Source organism: Equus caballus, chromosome 19 (genome assembly GCF_041296265.1).
Source record: "Equus caballus isolate H_3958 breed thoroughbred chromosome 19, TB-T2T, whole genome shotgun sequence".
In the NCBI taxonomy this organism is placed as follows: domain Eukaryota; kingdom Metazoa; phylum Chordata; class Mammalia; order Perissodactyla; family Equidae; genus Equus; species Equus caballus.
Genome location: NC_091702.1, coordinates 46,948,014 through 46,964,493, shown reverse-complemented (window position 1 = coordinate 46,964,493; position 16,480 = coordinate 46,948,014). Strand labels below are relative to the sequence as shown.

The window sequence follows — 16,480 nt, the reverse complement described above, 5'->3', positions numbered from 1 at the left end:
CTTCCCCATTTCTGTCCTTGGTTCTATCACTTTCTGAATAAAGCCAGAGATCTTTGAGTATGTTCCCTTGATCCAGAATAACGAGCCTGCCAATAAAGGCTCCATTTTCTTTTTTTGCAAATTTTCTCTTACGCTCTATTTGCACTGCCACCGTTCTGTTTATTTATGTTGTTAACCACATAATAATTCAAAAAAGATTTGAAGTGTCCTACAAAGATATATACCATACCTTCAATAATATCCAATATAGAGTCCATATTCAAATTTCTCTAACTGCTCAAAACAGCTTTCTTATAACTCTCCCCAATCTGGGTTGTTACAGTGCATTTGGTCATGTCTCCATCATCTCTTCTGATCTAGAATGGTACTTCTGCATTTTAAAAAATAATTTTTCATGATACTGAATTTTTAAAAATTTTTGAAGTGTTCAAGCCTGCTGTGTTATAGAATGTCTCACATTCTGGCTCTTTCTTGCCTTAATTTTTTTTGTTGAAGGACCCAAGCCAGTTTTCTTATAGATTCTAGATTTGTCTGATTCCTCATGGTGTCATTTAATTTATTTCTCTATCCTCTTTATTTCTGGTAAGTTGGGAGTTAGGTTGAAAGGGCTTGGGTAAATTCAGATAAATATTCTTTGCAAGAATATTTCATAGGTGATACATCACATCAGAAGCCTCATGGGATAAGCCTGTCCCACTATTAATGATGCGAAGTTTGGTCACTAGTTAGGGTGGTGACCACCATCTCTCTCCACTGGAATCAGTAGGTAATCTGTGGGATGATATTTTGTCACTTTTCCTCAACAACCTTTTACCAACTGACTTTAACATCATTCATTGATGACCCTTTCCCAAATTCATTATTACATTGGAGGTTGCAAATGGTGATTTTCTAATCCTGTCATTCCTTCTACATTTATTATCTGTCATTTTTGTAAAGAAGAAATTTTCTTCCCTTTTGCTTTTTAAAAAATTCAGTAAGTTATATTTACAATGATTATTCTTTTAGAGGCACAAATTATCCTACATTTAGCTAGTAGGGACCCTCTGAAGTTGGCTCTCATGTCCTTTTGATGACCCCATTGATCTTGGAACATTCTCTACTTTCTGGCACAAGATCTCTTCAGCTCACCTTGTACTTTCCCTGTCTGAGCCCTGGAATCAGACTTTTCTCTAAGAAGCCCTGATTCCTTTTAGTTGGGAATGGTAGTGAGAAACCAAGATCTGTGTGCTGGGTGCTCACTGCTCCTGAGGTGTTATTGCTCCCAGGCTCTTTCATGGCTAGAGCTAAGAAAATCATGAGTTCATATTGATGTTTTCAATGAAAATGTAATATCGTAGATTTTTTCTTAATTTCTTATATTTTATACTTATGTCTCTTTTCCTATACAATAGGAATTTTGGTTCCTAATCATATTATATATTTACTTATTTGTCTTATTTATCTTACAGTATATGTAAAATTGTTTCAAAATTATGATACCAAAATTAATATTAGCAATATTAAAATAGCTACACTAGATTTATTTTGATTATTGTTAGCATGCTGTATTTTTTCTACCCTTTTTCTTTTAACCTCCTTATAACTGTATATTTAAGATGTCTTTTGGTAGCAGCATATACCTGAGTTTTTTCTGCATCTAGTCTAAAAATCTTTATCTTTTAATTGGACTACTTAGTCTGTTTAATGTATTTGCTGTACTGGTTTAAATATACCATATTAATCTTTGTTTTCTATTTATCATATCTAGTCTTTGCTCCTTTTTCTCTCTTTTCCTACCTTCTTTTGGATTAAGTATTTTTATTCCATTTTCATCTCCTTTTAGATTGTTGATTATACCTTCTATTACAGTTCTTTCCTTGGTTACCTGGAGATTAAGGTGTGCATCTGTGATTTATTAAACTCTAATGCATATTAGTATATTTATCATTTCCCAGACAATACAATGAACTTTGGACACTAACCCCATTTATCTCCCTCTTGCCTTTTGTACTAACTTTAACATGTATTTTAATTCTATGTATATATGAAACCCTATAAAACACTTTCATTTTTTTATACAGCCAGTATTTATTTATATTTACCAACATATTTACCCTTCCATCCCACTGCTCTTCAGTCCTTCATGTATTTCCATGCCTCTATCTGAGATCATTTTTCCTCTGGCTTTCTTCTCGTATAGATCTGGCAGTGATGAATTCTTTCAGTTTTTGTTGGTCTGAAAAATGTCTTTTTTCCTTCATTCTTTGAGGGATATTTTTGTTGGGTACAGAATTCTGGATTGGCAGTTATTTTCTTTCAGTGCTTTGAAGAAGTTATTCTACTGTCTCTGACTTTGCTTCTCTCTGTACTTCCTTACTCTCTGGGAACTTAGCCCATCAAATCCTTGTTGCCTTCAAATAAACCTTTCCCCCACAGCTCTTCTAGTAGTTGTTGGCAAGAGGACTGGTCTGATACAAGTAGTAGTCTACCATAGCCAGAAGTCTGCTGTGAAAAGAAACCTACTAAGTAAATTTAAGATTTTATTTGCAGTGGTTTTTTTTTTTTTACCTTAGGATTTATCCCACTAGGAATATAGAATCAGACTACTGTGTTCAAAATTACTTGAAATAATTCCTTTCTTTGTGTATTTATTAAATTTTAAAAGGGTGAGTGCTTGCTTCAGGAGCACATACCTCAGAGATATTAGGGGTTCGGTTCCAGACCACTGCAATGAAGCTAATATTGCAATAAAGTGAGTCACATGAATTTTTTGGTTTCCCAGTGCAATATAAAAACTACATTCACACTATACTGTAATCTGTTAAGTGTGCAATAGCATTGTGTCTTTAAAAACATGTACATACTTTAATTAAAAAATACTTTATTGCTAAGAAGCACTAACGATCATCTGAGCCTTCAGCGAGTTGTAATCTTTTTGCTGGTGGAGGGTCTTGTAAAAAAATGCGTTATCTGCAAAGCACAATAAAGTGAAGTGCAATAAAACAAGGTTTACCTCTATACTAAAAAAGGGTGAGAAACAAGAATGAAAAGACTAAAATTAAGAAGGGTTTCAAAACTCTGTAAGAAGAAATTTGTAAGGCTTTTAAAAAATGAGTCAAATAAATAAAATTTAAGGTAAATAGAAACAAAATGGAAGTAGGCAGTTTGAAGATTAGAAACTTGGTTGTGGGGAAAAGGAAAAATAAGTTTTAGAATCTTAAACAGATCAACAAAACACATGACAATGCTGAGACTCTGAACTAGAGAGCAAACTGTATCTTAACTAAAAATAGGAAATGCAAAACTGAAAAAAAAAGATCCAGATGAAGGTAGGTAATAGTGTTCAACTCGCGAGTTCTCTAGGATGGACAAAGATTCTGACAAAATGGAATCTTCACCTTGTGCCTTTCCATGAGAGGCCTAGCCCCCCTCACACCTCACTTTTTCCCAGGACAACCTTATGAAACTGCCACTACCTGGGGATTAGGGGAGTTTAGAAACTCATCTGCAATCCAGGACCCAATGAGTGTCCACCACAGCCCTGGAGGCCACTGTCCAAAGAGTATGGTCAGAGCATGGCCACTTTGGTCTGCAACCAGAAGCCCCCGCCCCGGGATTCATGCCCGACTCTTCCAACTAGATTAGGGATTAATTTTCATTAATTAATTTCCTTCCTGACTAGACACTCTACTGCTTCTCCCACTGGTAGAACATGGCTAGGTAAACCAGTCCCCCAGAAGGACTGAAGTGGGAGAGGCAAAGTGACAAAGTCAGGTGGACAGCAACGGGAGTTGTTAGAGTGAAGGTGACCAGCGGGAGTTGGAGAGGCTTGGTTGGCCAAGTCCACATAATGAGGACTTAAGATCCTAAACACTGTTTGCTGTCATGTGGTGCATAAAAGATGTTAAAAATTAAATTAACATTCTTCCCAAGGCCTATTTTTGTGGAACACTGGATCTAAAAAGATTTCTGAATGCACAAAGCTGCCGTCTGGCATTGAATTTGCTGTTTATTTTAATTTTTACTTGTAAAACATAGTGGTCATGTTTCATTGGTTGTATCTTGCCAAGGGCTCTTGTCACTGACAGAATATTTTTCTTTATGGATTTGCAGATTGAGAGGATCCAGAATCTAGATCTCTGGAATAGCTACCAGGCAAAGAAAAAAACCATGGATGCCAAGAATGTCTCTGTAACAAATGAGCAGCAGCTCTTCCACGGGACAGATGCTGGCTCAGTGCCACATGTTAACCAAAATGGCTTTAACCGCAGTTACGCTGGAAAGAATGGTAAGGAAGCAAGTAATCTGGCTGCTCCAAACGAGGTGTCAGCCATGAGAACCCGGACTGGCTAGGGACAGTGTGGATTGCATTTTGTTCCTTTATGATTAGTGGGCCATGTTGCAGCCAGAGTTTCGGGTTGGACTCTGTATGTTTCATCCCAAAGGGACTGACTGGCCCTCTGGGATGGAGGAATGATTTTTTTCATTGAAAACACAAAGAAAAATTTTCTAAGAAGCTTTAGAGAGAAGGACTGAACATTAATTTACCATTATTTGGTATATTGGGTCAACATATCAAATTATAGACTAAATGAAAATTCTTAAAATTTTTTTTTCTCTCTCTTCACAGCTACGGCATATGGAAAGGGAACCTATTTTGCTGTCAATGCCAATTATTCTGCCCATAATACATACTCCAGACCAGACAGTAATGGGAAAAAACATATGTATTATGTGCGAGTACTTACTGGAGTCTACACGTGTGGATATCAGGGATTAATTGTGCCTCCTCCAAAAAACGCTCAAAATCCTACTGACCTCTATGACACAGTCACAGATAACATGCAGAATCCAAGTTTATTTGTCGTATTTTATGACTATCAGGCTTACCCCGAGTACCTCATTACTTTTAGACAGTAACATTTTTGGTATCCCTCACAGGAGACGTTATTCATCTACACATATCTAGTTGTAAAACAAGTTTTAGATTTTTTATTTTTCTCTTAACAGCTTTTCCTAAGATCAAAGGATCCTTGTCACTGAAGTCATACTTTCTTCAGCTTCCATTTCATAACTGGAAAGAAGCTATCTTGAGAGCAATAAATTTGAGAATTTAAATCAGATAACTTGGTCCCAACTGTGGACATCACACTGTAGAACAGGCTTGTATTCTCAGGAAGGAGAGAATAACATTAGTCTTAAAAGCAGAGGGCACAGCCATGCAATTTTAGCTGCTGCTGAAGGAGACAGCTGGTATCCCGCCAGGACGCCATATTGCTGTGGGGAGCACAGTATTCCTAAGTGGGTGGGACTGCTTTCTTCCCTGAGGGCAGGGATGGTGTCTTACTCATTTTTTTTTATCCGTGGGCTGAGGTCCATGCCTGATGTACACTACTAGATGCTCCATAAATGTTTCATAAATCAATTAAGAATGAAAAAGCCTAGTTGGACTCCTACCCAAAGTAGGAACCATCTCTTCAACACCCTTGACTTGTCACTTTGCCTCAAATTGAGCAGATTCCTTGACAGGGGACTTTGGTTACAAGAACCAGCCCATAACACATGGGACAGCTCCATTCTGGGCTCTGGCTTTGCAGTGCAGCTGCACCCGCCCAGTCCTGGGGCTGTGGTCTAGCTTGTGGTCCAGGGGAATTGTGTCCCATGGAGTTGTGCAGCCCGTAGTCCTGGCTCCATTGGTCCTTTTTATGTTGAACCCAAATCTGCCTTCTTCTAACTTCTACTCAGTGGTCTTAGTTTTGCCCAGTGAAAACAGTGAGATAAAGCCTGCTACATCTTCAATATGAAATCCTCTACTATGTTAAGATTAAATGAATTGTAAGGTTTTTAAATAGCGTATTTTCCTTGGCAGCCTAGCTTTTGATACTTTTAAAGCCTTGTGCATAAATAAACCAAAGGAATTAAGCATATTGCTAATTTGCTAACTCGTATCTAATGGATGGTAAAGAAAAGTTTTTTTAACTTTTCCAGGCGAATTTCAGGTTCAAACACTGTTTATTGAGTATCTAGATTGTACCACGTAGTCTAATAGCTGCTTTCACAGACAGTATTTATTATATTCTCCCAAACCATCTTGTGAGGTAAGACTTATATCCCCATTTTAAAGCTGAGGACTGATGCTAAGAGTGCAAGAAGCTTCCTTGCCTGGGGTCACCTAGGTAACAGCTTCAGAGCCAGGAACTGCATCTTGGTCTCTGTGTCATCAAGCCCTTTGCTCTTCCTGCTTCAGAAGATGGCCTCTAGAGTAACATTACTGATTCAGGAACATCTCAGACAATCTGTGAATTACTCTCATATTCCCTTGGCTTTTTCTTTGTAGCTTTGGTTTCTATTGTAGAGTCTCCTCATTTGAAGCTTTGTAGGCCAAGGGTCATGAGCCGATGCCCACGCGGAGCCAGTGCAGATGGTGCCCTTGCATGCTAGGAGTTGCTAGGAAGATAAAGGTGCTCTTCCCTGACTGCCGGAACGCCTGCACTTCAAGCTGAGGAGGCTGAAAGGGCCACAGTTGCTGCTTCATTAACACAGCTGTCTTGAAATTTTTCTTGTTTGTGCTGTTTGTTTTTTAAGTGGATTGATAAAGTCTCCTTATTGCTTATGAGTGCCTTCCCAGCCACTGCCATTTGAACTCGGGCTTGACAGTGAGTCTAAGAAATAAAAAGGAGAGCCGTGAATTTGCTCTTGTTCTCCAGTGGTTTAGTGAACTTAGGGCAAGGCTAAATATCAGAGTGTATTGCACCAAAGTAGAATGATCTGGTCAGTAAATGTGATAGTTATCCTCAAACTGAAGGAATATGTCATTTACTCCTTTTTGAGTAAAATACTTGGAAAATGGCATTTGGTGGTAAACATCTTTATCCTTAAAGGCAAATACAGGAGAGCCTGATGATAAACACAGGCTGTTGCTGACAGAAGACCACACTGCACAAGACAGCAGCGAGGAATCCTCAGCCTATCAGTCAGATTCAGCTGAAAATTACAGGAAGGCCACAGTACAGGTTTAGTTCAGTAAATCTGAAGGGCTAATTGCCCACAGCAAGTAGCCCCTGCTAAAACAAGTCCACTTCGAGCCTGAGCTAGGTCTTGGAGGTCTAAGCTAGGGCCAAAGATTCTTAACATTTTGGGTATTTGAATCACCTGAGGTGTTTGCAGAGCCTGCAAGTTCTGGCCCATGGCAAAGGAGTCAGATTCTCTAGCTCGAGTGGGGCCTGGAAATCTGCATTTTAAGAAGCCCCCTCAAAGGCTCCTGACATCCCTGATACCCAGAGCCGCTTAGGACTTTCATGAGCTGGAGGCACTTCTACCTTTGTGGGTCCCTTATTCTATAAAAAGTAGTAAAAATTATACTTTGCAACTGTATTGATATAAACATGAATGTAACTGAGGCTGTATTATATTCCTTTTTTTAGTGTAAAAGAAACTATTTTTGTGGACTTCTAAAAGCTCATGGGCCCTAGCCACTGTGCCTACTGTGCCTGCTGGCTAGGTGGGCCCTGCCATTACGTGGATACTGTGCCTTTAGCTGTAACACCGAGCCTGTATCCTTTAATCTCCTCGGCCTCTAGAGGGTCAAAGTATTTATTTACTAATTGATTTCATTCAGGCATGCTCATCTGAGAAATGTAGGAGGAAATGGGACCCAGCTCTCTTGGTGACTGACAGCCTCCCCCTTTCACTATCTTTTCTCACCTTCCCACTCCCCCTTCAAAGTGAGCCAGGATCTCTTTACGTTTAGAAATCCATTCATATTGTTTTAACTCTCTTCCCAGGTCTCCACATGGCAAAGACCATGCCTGTAACTGAATTAAATGCCTTGCTTGAGAACAGCTTTCAAACTTTTCTGATCCCAGCCTACACTAAGAAAAACAACATACAGTGAATTAAGCCTGTTAAAAAAAAAAAAAAGAAATACACATTTTATATCAGGCCCTGTATACACAGATAGGACTGAAAAGTTTTATGAAGTATATTCGCCCCACAAAAATATTTTTCCTGGCCAAGTTTCACAAAATAATACTTACATTTACTGTTAAATTCACTAAAATTACCTATTCTGTTCTTTTAAAAATGCTGGTCTCACCCACTAAATTGATTTTATGACCCACTAATGAGTCACAACCTGCAACTTGAAAAACAGTGGTCAAAGGAGTAGCAAATATAAAAAATAAAATGAAGATAAAGATATGTCTATTTCTGCAATATAGGGATATACCTGCTCAGGGTAAGAGACATCTTACTCTTGGTGACAACATCGTCTGCTCCAATGTATTTGATGGAGTATTGCCAAGGAGGTCTCCTTTTTTTTTTAGAGTGGCACCTGAGCTAACAACTGTTGCCAATCTTTTTTTTTTTCTGCTTTTTTACTCCCCAGATCCCCCCAGTATATAGCTGTATATTTTAGTTGTGGGTCCTTCTACTTGTGGCATGTGGGACACTGCCTCACCGTGGCCTGACTAGCGGTGCCATGTCTGTGCTAAGGATCCAAACCGGCGAAACCCTGGGCCGCCAAAGTGGAGAGCGTGCGAACTTAACCACTCGGCCACGGGGCCGGCCCCCAGAGGTCTCCTTTTTCAGATCTGCTCAGTCAAATATTTAACAGGCAGCTATAATGGCTGGGCACTGATCAAGACTCCGTGAATATAGCAATAATCAAAACAGTCCAAACCCTCGTGCAGTGACATTCTGGTTGGGGAGATAGACAATTATCAAATAAATAGGTAAATAGATAGTGGTCAGACGGTGGTACAGAAGGGTTTTGCTCAGACTCTTCCTGAGCACGTTCACATAACACCTCCTTCACTCTCTCTCCTGGAAGGCATACACTGTCTTCGGATTTATCGATACCCTCAGTTTAAAGCATGAGAAGGATGGGGCAAGTAGTCAAGTCATCTTAAAAGGTGACTTTGCGTATCTTTTCTGTTATGTATTTGTTTCATGAATGGTTACTCAGAGATCGATATGCTTTTTTAATTTTGAAATTCTTAGTTACACAGTAATGGTAATAATTATCCCCAGATCTTCTTGCAAATGAGAGCGGGATCAATTTCACTAAACCAAGCTTTTAGTCAGTTTCAGAAGGCAGCAGCACCCAGTCCTTTTGATTGTCAGGACTGGTGTTCCTAGATGTCCCAGTTCCTTCCGAAGGAGGCCTCATATTGGACCCCCACCTACTCTTCTCCTGGTTGGTATCCTGCTCTGGATGACAGGGGTTAACCAGTGAGAATTCTGCAGGTGCTAAAAGTGTGATCACTTCAGATCAAGGCCAGAATCCACCCAATGGATACAACAGGCCAGGGGTTGGCAAACCTTTTCTCTAAAGAGGACAGACACTGAATATTTTCAGCTTCCCGGGCCATATAATCTGTCACGGCTCAATTCTGCCACTGTAACCCTAAAGCCATGGGAGACAATATGTAAATGAATGGCGTGGCTGCGTTCCAATAAAACTTTATTTACAAAAACAAGCAGCAGGCTGACCCCTGTTTGAGGCTGATGGAGAGACTACTTCCTGTTGAGAATACTTGGGGCTTACATTTGAGATAGGCTGCAGGGATGGGAGGGGAGAGGAAAGATAAAGGCAGTGAGGAAAGAGGGCCTACAAATAACAAAGAGCTAGTGTGGCCAAAGAGCAACATGCATGCAAGAAGGTGGCAGGAGGCTGAAATTTAACCAGGTGAGAACATGTACATTTACAAGCACGTGCAAACTGACCTTCTGCTGTTCTTTTACTTAAAAATCATACTATTTAAAAGATATTTTAAAATATTATTTAAAAAGTCATTTTCTATTAGAATCACAAATTTCTTCCTTGTATCAAAAGTTGTGCCACTATCCTGGTTACCTGTGGATTCACCAAGCAGTCCAGCAAGTCATCTGTAGAAATGAGTGTTTGAGAAGGGGCCGTAGTACCATGTGAAGCAACTTGTTCCACAATTGCATTCTCACTTCTACTCATCCTTCGTTGCCTCTTGGTATTATGCAATTTTCCAAAGTGTTCTCCATCTTTGCCAACAAAGTCTTTACCGTCACTTTCAAATATGCCTCCTCTTTCTGAGGGAGCTTCTTCAGGACTCTGTATTACAGGAACCAGATCAGGGCCAAAGGGACTTGCTGCCTCCTGTTTCACTGTTTCCAAGGTTAAGTTCTGGCGACCTGTTTGTCCCACCTCCATGTGGTTGTGCACATTTAATTCTTCCCCATTTGTTCTCAGCGCTTGCATTTCTATTACCTTAGATGTTCGGTAATGATCAAAAAAGGCAGAAACGGCTCCATTTAAGTAGCGACAATTGACTTCATGAGATGTTTCCTCTACCTAAGGAAAAAGGAAAACCCTTTAGAATGGTTATATGCACTTACATAACCTGGAAGACAAATGTGCTAGCTGGGGTTGACTTATCGTAGGAAACTAAGTGCCACGATGAAAAGCAGAAGCGACCTACCTCGGTTGGGTTTAACCAAGCTCTGGTGTTGTGTGGATCCTCTGCAGTTTTCAGGGCACATACAAGTGTGCGTGTGATTGCCTCTTCTACCCGGGCCTGGTGATCTTCTTCCTAAGTTGATTAAAAAAATACAGGTTTCTTCATTTGTCTCTGTGTCTCATGGCTTCAAATAGAATAGAGTCTCTCTTAATTGTGTGTTCTGTTCTCTCATTAATAGAAACTCTGTTACAGAAGGAACGAATATACTGTTGGCAGACCACAATTTTTATATGTTCACTATCATTTGCCATCTAGAAGAGTTGTAGAACATTTCACCAATCAAATTTAAGTATGTATCCTGTCTATAAGACATACGCATTAAGTGTGAACCACCTTGTGATATTTTGTCCAATGTTATCCATTCTGACATGTTTAAAATTTTTTTAAAAGTATTACATACAGAGGAATAATCCTTATAGAGTTTGATAAGCTAATTGTTTGAGGAATGGGAGAAAAATTATAATAAACATGGTGGGCCACAAGAATGAGAGGGTTAAACACCTGAATATGGTTTTCTTTTTTACGATACAATAAACTATAGCATTAATAATAAATTACATGAAAATCAACAACTTCTGCTCATCAAAGACACTATAAAGGAAAAAGAAAAACCAGATGTCTGTAACACACACAATTAATATGAGATTGCTATCGAGAGTATATAATCTGTACACATCAATAAATGACCCAATTTTTAAAAATGGGCAAAAGATATGAAGACAAGCATTTCAAAAAAAGGGCAATCATATGACAAAGAAACACATGAAAATATGCTTAACTTCCAGGGAAATGTAAAATGAAAAATCCATGAAACTGGCAAAAGAACGTCTGATAATTCCAGGTCGTGGAGAAATGTGCATTGACAGACAGAAGTCTTATACACTGATGGTCAGAGTGCAAACTGATAGAGCCATTTGGAAAACGTGTTGGCATTATCTTGTAAATTTGAGTACTGTACACCCTACAGACCAGCAATTCCACTCCTACATATATACATATTTTCTAGAGAAGCTCTTGCGCATGTGTACAGGAATATTCTATTTATAAAAGCAAAACATTGGAGGGGCTGGCCCCATGGCCGAGTGGTTGAGTTCGCGCGCTCTGCTGCAGGCGGCCCAGTGTTTCGTTGGTTCGGGTCCCGGGCGCGGACAAGGCGCTGCTCATTCGGGCCGTGCTGGGGTGGCGTCCCACATGCCACAACTAGAAGGACCCACAACAAAGAATATGCAACTATGTACTGGGGGGCTTTGGGGAGAAAAAGGAAAAAACAAAATCTTTAAAAAAAAAAGCACAAAACATTGAAAACAACTCAATTATCCAACAATAGAACAATGAACCAATAAATTACGGTACAGGAACACAAGAGAATATTATACCACAGTGAAAATGAATGAACAGCTACATGTTACAACACAGATGAGTCTCAGAAACATAATACTAAATTTAAAAAAAGCAAATCCCCACATGAGACACCATCTCACACTAGGATGGCTATAATCAAAAAGATAGATAACAAGGGTTGGTGAGGATGTGGAGAAATTGGAATCTTCACACACAGCTGGTGGGAATGGAAATGGCGCAGCTGCTTTAGAGAACAGCCTGGCAGTTCCTCAAAAGGTTAAACATAGAGTTACCTTATGTGATGGTTAATTCTATGAGTCAACTTAGTCAGGCTGTGGTGCCCAGCTGTTTGGTCAAACACTAGTCTAGATGTCGCTGTGAAGATATTTTGTAGATGTGATTGACATAATCAGTTGACTTTAAGTCAAGGAGATTATCCTCAATAATGTGGGTGGACTTCATCCAATCAGTTGAAGGCCTTAAGTGCAAAAACTAAGGTTTCCTGGAGAAGGGATTTTGCCTCAAGACTGTAACAGAAATCCTGAGTGAGTGTCCAGCCTGCTGGCCTATCCTACAGATTTCAGACTCCAGATTGAAGTTCAACCCTTGTCCGAGTGTCCAGCCTGCTGGCTTGCCCTGACTAATGTACCATGTGACCCAGCCATTCCACCCCAGAGAAATGAAAACATATGTCTACACAAAAACTTGTACAGAAATGTTAACAGTAGCATTATTCATAATAGCCAAAAGAAGACACAACCCAAATGTCTGTCAACTGATGAATGGATAAACGAAATGTGGTATTATCTACACAATGGAGTATTTTTCAGCCAAAAAAAGGGGAATGAAGAACCGACACATGCTACCATATGGATGAATCTTGAAAACATTATGCTGAGTGAAAGATGCCAGCCACAAAACACCACATACTATATGATTCTGGAATTGGTAAATCTATAGAGACAGAAAATAGGTTAGTGATTACCTATGGCTAGAGAGAAAAATGAGGGAGTAACTACTAATAGATATGGGGTTTCTTTTTAGGGTGGTGAAAATATTCTAAAATTGCTTACGTTATGGTGGCACAATTCTGTGAATACACCAAAAACTACTGAACTGTACACTTTAAATGGGTGAACTGTATAGTCTGTGAATTAGATTTCAATAAAGCCATTACTTTTTCAAAAAAAGCAAGCCCCAGAAGGCAACATTAAATATGATCTCCTTTGTATAAAGTTCAAAAACATGTAAAACTACACAAACATATTTTACAGGGACATACAAATATGTGATAAAACTCTTGTTTAAGCAAGAGAATGAGGCTAGAGAAGGGGACAGACGAGATGGGATGGGGAAGAGGGCAACACAGATGCAGGTTACTGCTAACTTTCTAGTTTTGGGGTTAGGTGATTTCATTGGTATTCATTATATTTTCCTTTATATCTTACAAATATGTTATATATATACTCTTTTATATGTATAAATACAATAAAAGACACAATAATGGAAAAATATGAGAGTGAGAGGAAAGCCCTTACAAATTAAAAATACTTTAAAACAAAGTTTGGGCAAATACTGATAAAATGAATACATTTCAATACTAAAAGAATAAGGTGAAAAGGATGAAAAAGGCACAAGTGAGAAGAATTGAGAATGTACTTTATCCCCTAGAATATATCAGAACAGACAGACTGCATTTCTCTAACAGAGAAACTAAGAAGGGATGAATATTACATCACCTGAACTGGACTAGAATCTCTACTTTCTTCCAAACCGATGTGACTCATGACGCGAATACCAGGGCCTGGAGTTAGCTTGAGCCATATGGATACGGCAGGCTTTGAAACCTAGGGGCTTTTGCAGCTAAATTTGGCAATGAGAAGGAATTATGGTCCAGTGCTCGAAGAGACAATGATAAAAGCAACACACGAAGAGGAAGACAGAATCACTCAGCTCCTACTTTGCACTCCAGTTTTTCAAGAGAGAATGAATGGTCTTCAAACTGTGAAGTACACAGAAAGAAGATAAGAAGGACCTGGAGTCCTAGACTGGTGGAGGACAGAAAGCATCCACTTTAAATCAGTATGAAGTCTTAGGACCAAACTTGTAAGTATTTCCTTGGAGCTTGTTATACTCAATGATACCAATCCTTTGGAAAATTCTGTCAGAGACGACTATATATAACAAGCTTCTAAAAAGACCATGGTGAAGGCTTTCAAGCCCTTCAGGCCATGTAAATTCAAATCTACATAAAATATGGACAAAGAGCATTCTACAGTACGTTAAAAAAATACACCACAATCAAGTGGGATTTGTTCCAGAAATTAAGGATGGATCCATATTAGGAAAATACATTGATATCATTTACTCAAACACCACATAGTGACTAAAGAGGAACATTATATGATCATCTCCATCAATGTTTAAAAAGCATTCAGCAAAATTCAACACCTTTTCTTGATTTTAAAAAATAAAAATGTAACAAACTGAGAGATACTTAACATGATTATAAATATATATATATAAAACTCAGCTCCAGATCCAGCATTTAACTTAAAAAGAGAAATTACTCAAGGGGGCCACCCCCGTGGCCAAGTGGTTAAGTTTGCGCGCTCTGCTTCGACAGCCCAGGGTTTCGCCGGTTCAGATCCTGGGCACGGACATGGCATCACTCATCAGGCCATGCTGAGGTGGCATCCCACATGCCACAACTAGAAGGACCCACAACTAAAAATATACAACTATGTATCGGGGGGCTTTGGGGAGAAAAAGGAAAAATAAAATCTTTAAAAAAAAGAGAGAGAAATCACTCAAGGAATTCTCTCTAAAGTCAAAAACAAGATAAGGATGCCCACTATTTCCACCATTATTTACTATTGAATTGGAGCTATTAGCCAATGTAGTCCGACAAAAGAAAACAATTACATGCAAACAAATGAAAAAAAGAGGTAAAAACTATTTTAATTTTCAGGTAATTTGAGAACCCAATAAATTCAATAAGAAATCACTACAAACAATAAAATAATTCAAATTAACACAAAAATCAATACCCTTCACATACACAAACAATATCTAGTCAGATGATATAATGGAAGAGAAGACTCTACAGACCACAGCAACAAAAAAGATGAATTACCCAGGGATAAGCCTTAAAAAGAAATGTGCAAATCCTACATGAGGAAAACTTTAAAACACTCGTGAAATAAAGAAAATTAGACTGGAACAAGTACAAAGGTATCTCATTCTTACACAGGATAATTCGACATCACAAAGTTCATATAAAATTTAATACGGATTGAATAAAAATGTCAATCTTTTTTTCCCCTGAAGCTAGACAAGTCAATTCTAAAGGTCATCTGAAAAAACAAATTCAAGAAGAGCCAGGGAAACACTGCAAAAGAAAAGCTAGGAGAGAAGTTAGCCCTACAGATATTAAAACATACTCTCTAAACAAAACAAGATAGAAGGGATGAAAGAATAGGAAGAAAGACCAAATGGAAGAAATCGATCCAAGTATGTACAGATCTCTCGTATACGATTAAGGTCACATTTCAAACCACCAGAAAAAACACAGACTTTAAAATAAATGACATCACTGACAATTCTATTGTCATTTGGTAAAAGATAAAACTAAATCTCAACCTTATACCATACACTAGTATAAACGTCTAAATGGATAAGAAACCTAAACGTAAAAAAATGAAACAATCCAAATTCTAAAAGGAAACGCAGGTGAATTCCTTCACGATCTGGAAGAGCATGAAATCTTTCTAACTATAATTCAAAACCCAGAAGCCATAAAGTTCAACATCACATCCGTCGGCGAGGCTGTGGAAGAAGAAAGCACTCTCACATACTTCTGATGGAGATGCAAAACGGCACAATCACCGCGAAGTGGAACTTGGCAAAACCTAACAACTAAAGATACATTTACCCTCTGACTTGGCAAACTCATTTTTAAGACTCTATCCCGAAGACACATTTCAACAAATATAAAAAAACATATGTACAAGGTTATTCACTGGCATTATCTATAATTACAAAAGATTGGAAATAACCCAAACATCCATTCATATGGGAACTACTGAATAAACCATGGTGCACCCATATATGGGGTATATATAACTGTAAAAAAGTTATATATAACAGAAGAAAAGAACATTTCTCTGTACCACTATGTAGTTAAATTCAGGATATTACTGTTATGTGATAAAGGTAAAGTGCCAAACACTATAAATAGTTTATTACCTTTTGTGTAAGAAAAGTGAGGAAATATGAATGAACAAATATGAACAAGCACATAAATACATAAATATGTAAATTCTTATTTATTCACATATAAGTAGTCATACATAAGTATATTTATTCATTTACGTATTTGTATATATATGTTTACAAAGAAGACACACTGGAATAATGAAATGAAAACGAATAAAAGTGGATCCTTATAGGGATGGGGGAACGGAGTAGAGGGGACAGAGACGAAAGGGAGACTTCTCTGAGTATATCTTCTAATGTGATTTTGACAAGTTAAATGTTTTACATATTCAAAATATTAAATTAGATCAAAATGGGGGAAAAAGTAAATCCTAATACTGAAAACAAACTGAAATAAATGAACCTAACTGAAATCAGTAACATAACCACAAATGAAAAGGATTCCT

The 16,480-nt window shown here is 38.3% G+C and overlaps 2 protein-coding genes across 8 annotated transcripts in view; one reads left to right on the top strand and one right to left on the bottom strand.

The window, feature by feature from the left end:
- PARP14 (poly(ADP-ribose) polymerase family member 14) overlaps positions 1-6,834 on the top strand; it is a 43,859-nt gene extending 37,025 nt beyond the window's left edge. For 4 of the 5 annotated variants that reach the window (XR_011429228.1, XM_070243701.1, XM_001500224.6 and 1 more), the window contains 2 exons: positions 4,096-4,270; positions 4,613-6,671. Coding sequence is in view for 3 of the 5 variants with exons in the window: in XM_070243701.1 (XP_070099802.1) it covers positions 4,096-4,270; positions 4,613-4,902 (465 nt within the window). In the remaining 2 variants the exon portion in view is untranslated. Of the gene's footprint in view, positions 1-4,095; positions 4,271-4,612 lie in introns of all 5 variants that reach the window. The other variant, XR_011429227.1, reaches the window with a different exon arrangement.
- Positions 6,835-9,428: 2,594 nt separating this feature from the next.
- The window catches only part of HSPBAP1 (HSPB1 associated protein 1), a 50,638-nt gene continuing 43,586 nt past the window's right edge, over positions 9,429-16,480 (bottom strand). For all 3 annotated transcript variants that reach the window (XM_023623650.2, XM_023623649.2, XM_070243703.1), the window contains 2 exons: positions 10,437-10,547; positions 9,429-10,309 (listed from right to left, as the gene is read on the bottom strand). In XM_023623650.2, the coding sequence (XP_023479418.1) occupies positions 9,791-10,309; positions 10,437-10,547 (630 nt within the window). In that variant the 3' untranslated portion in view covers positions 9,429-9,790. The remainder of the gene's footprint in view (positions 10,310-10,436; positions 10,548-16,480) is intronic.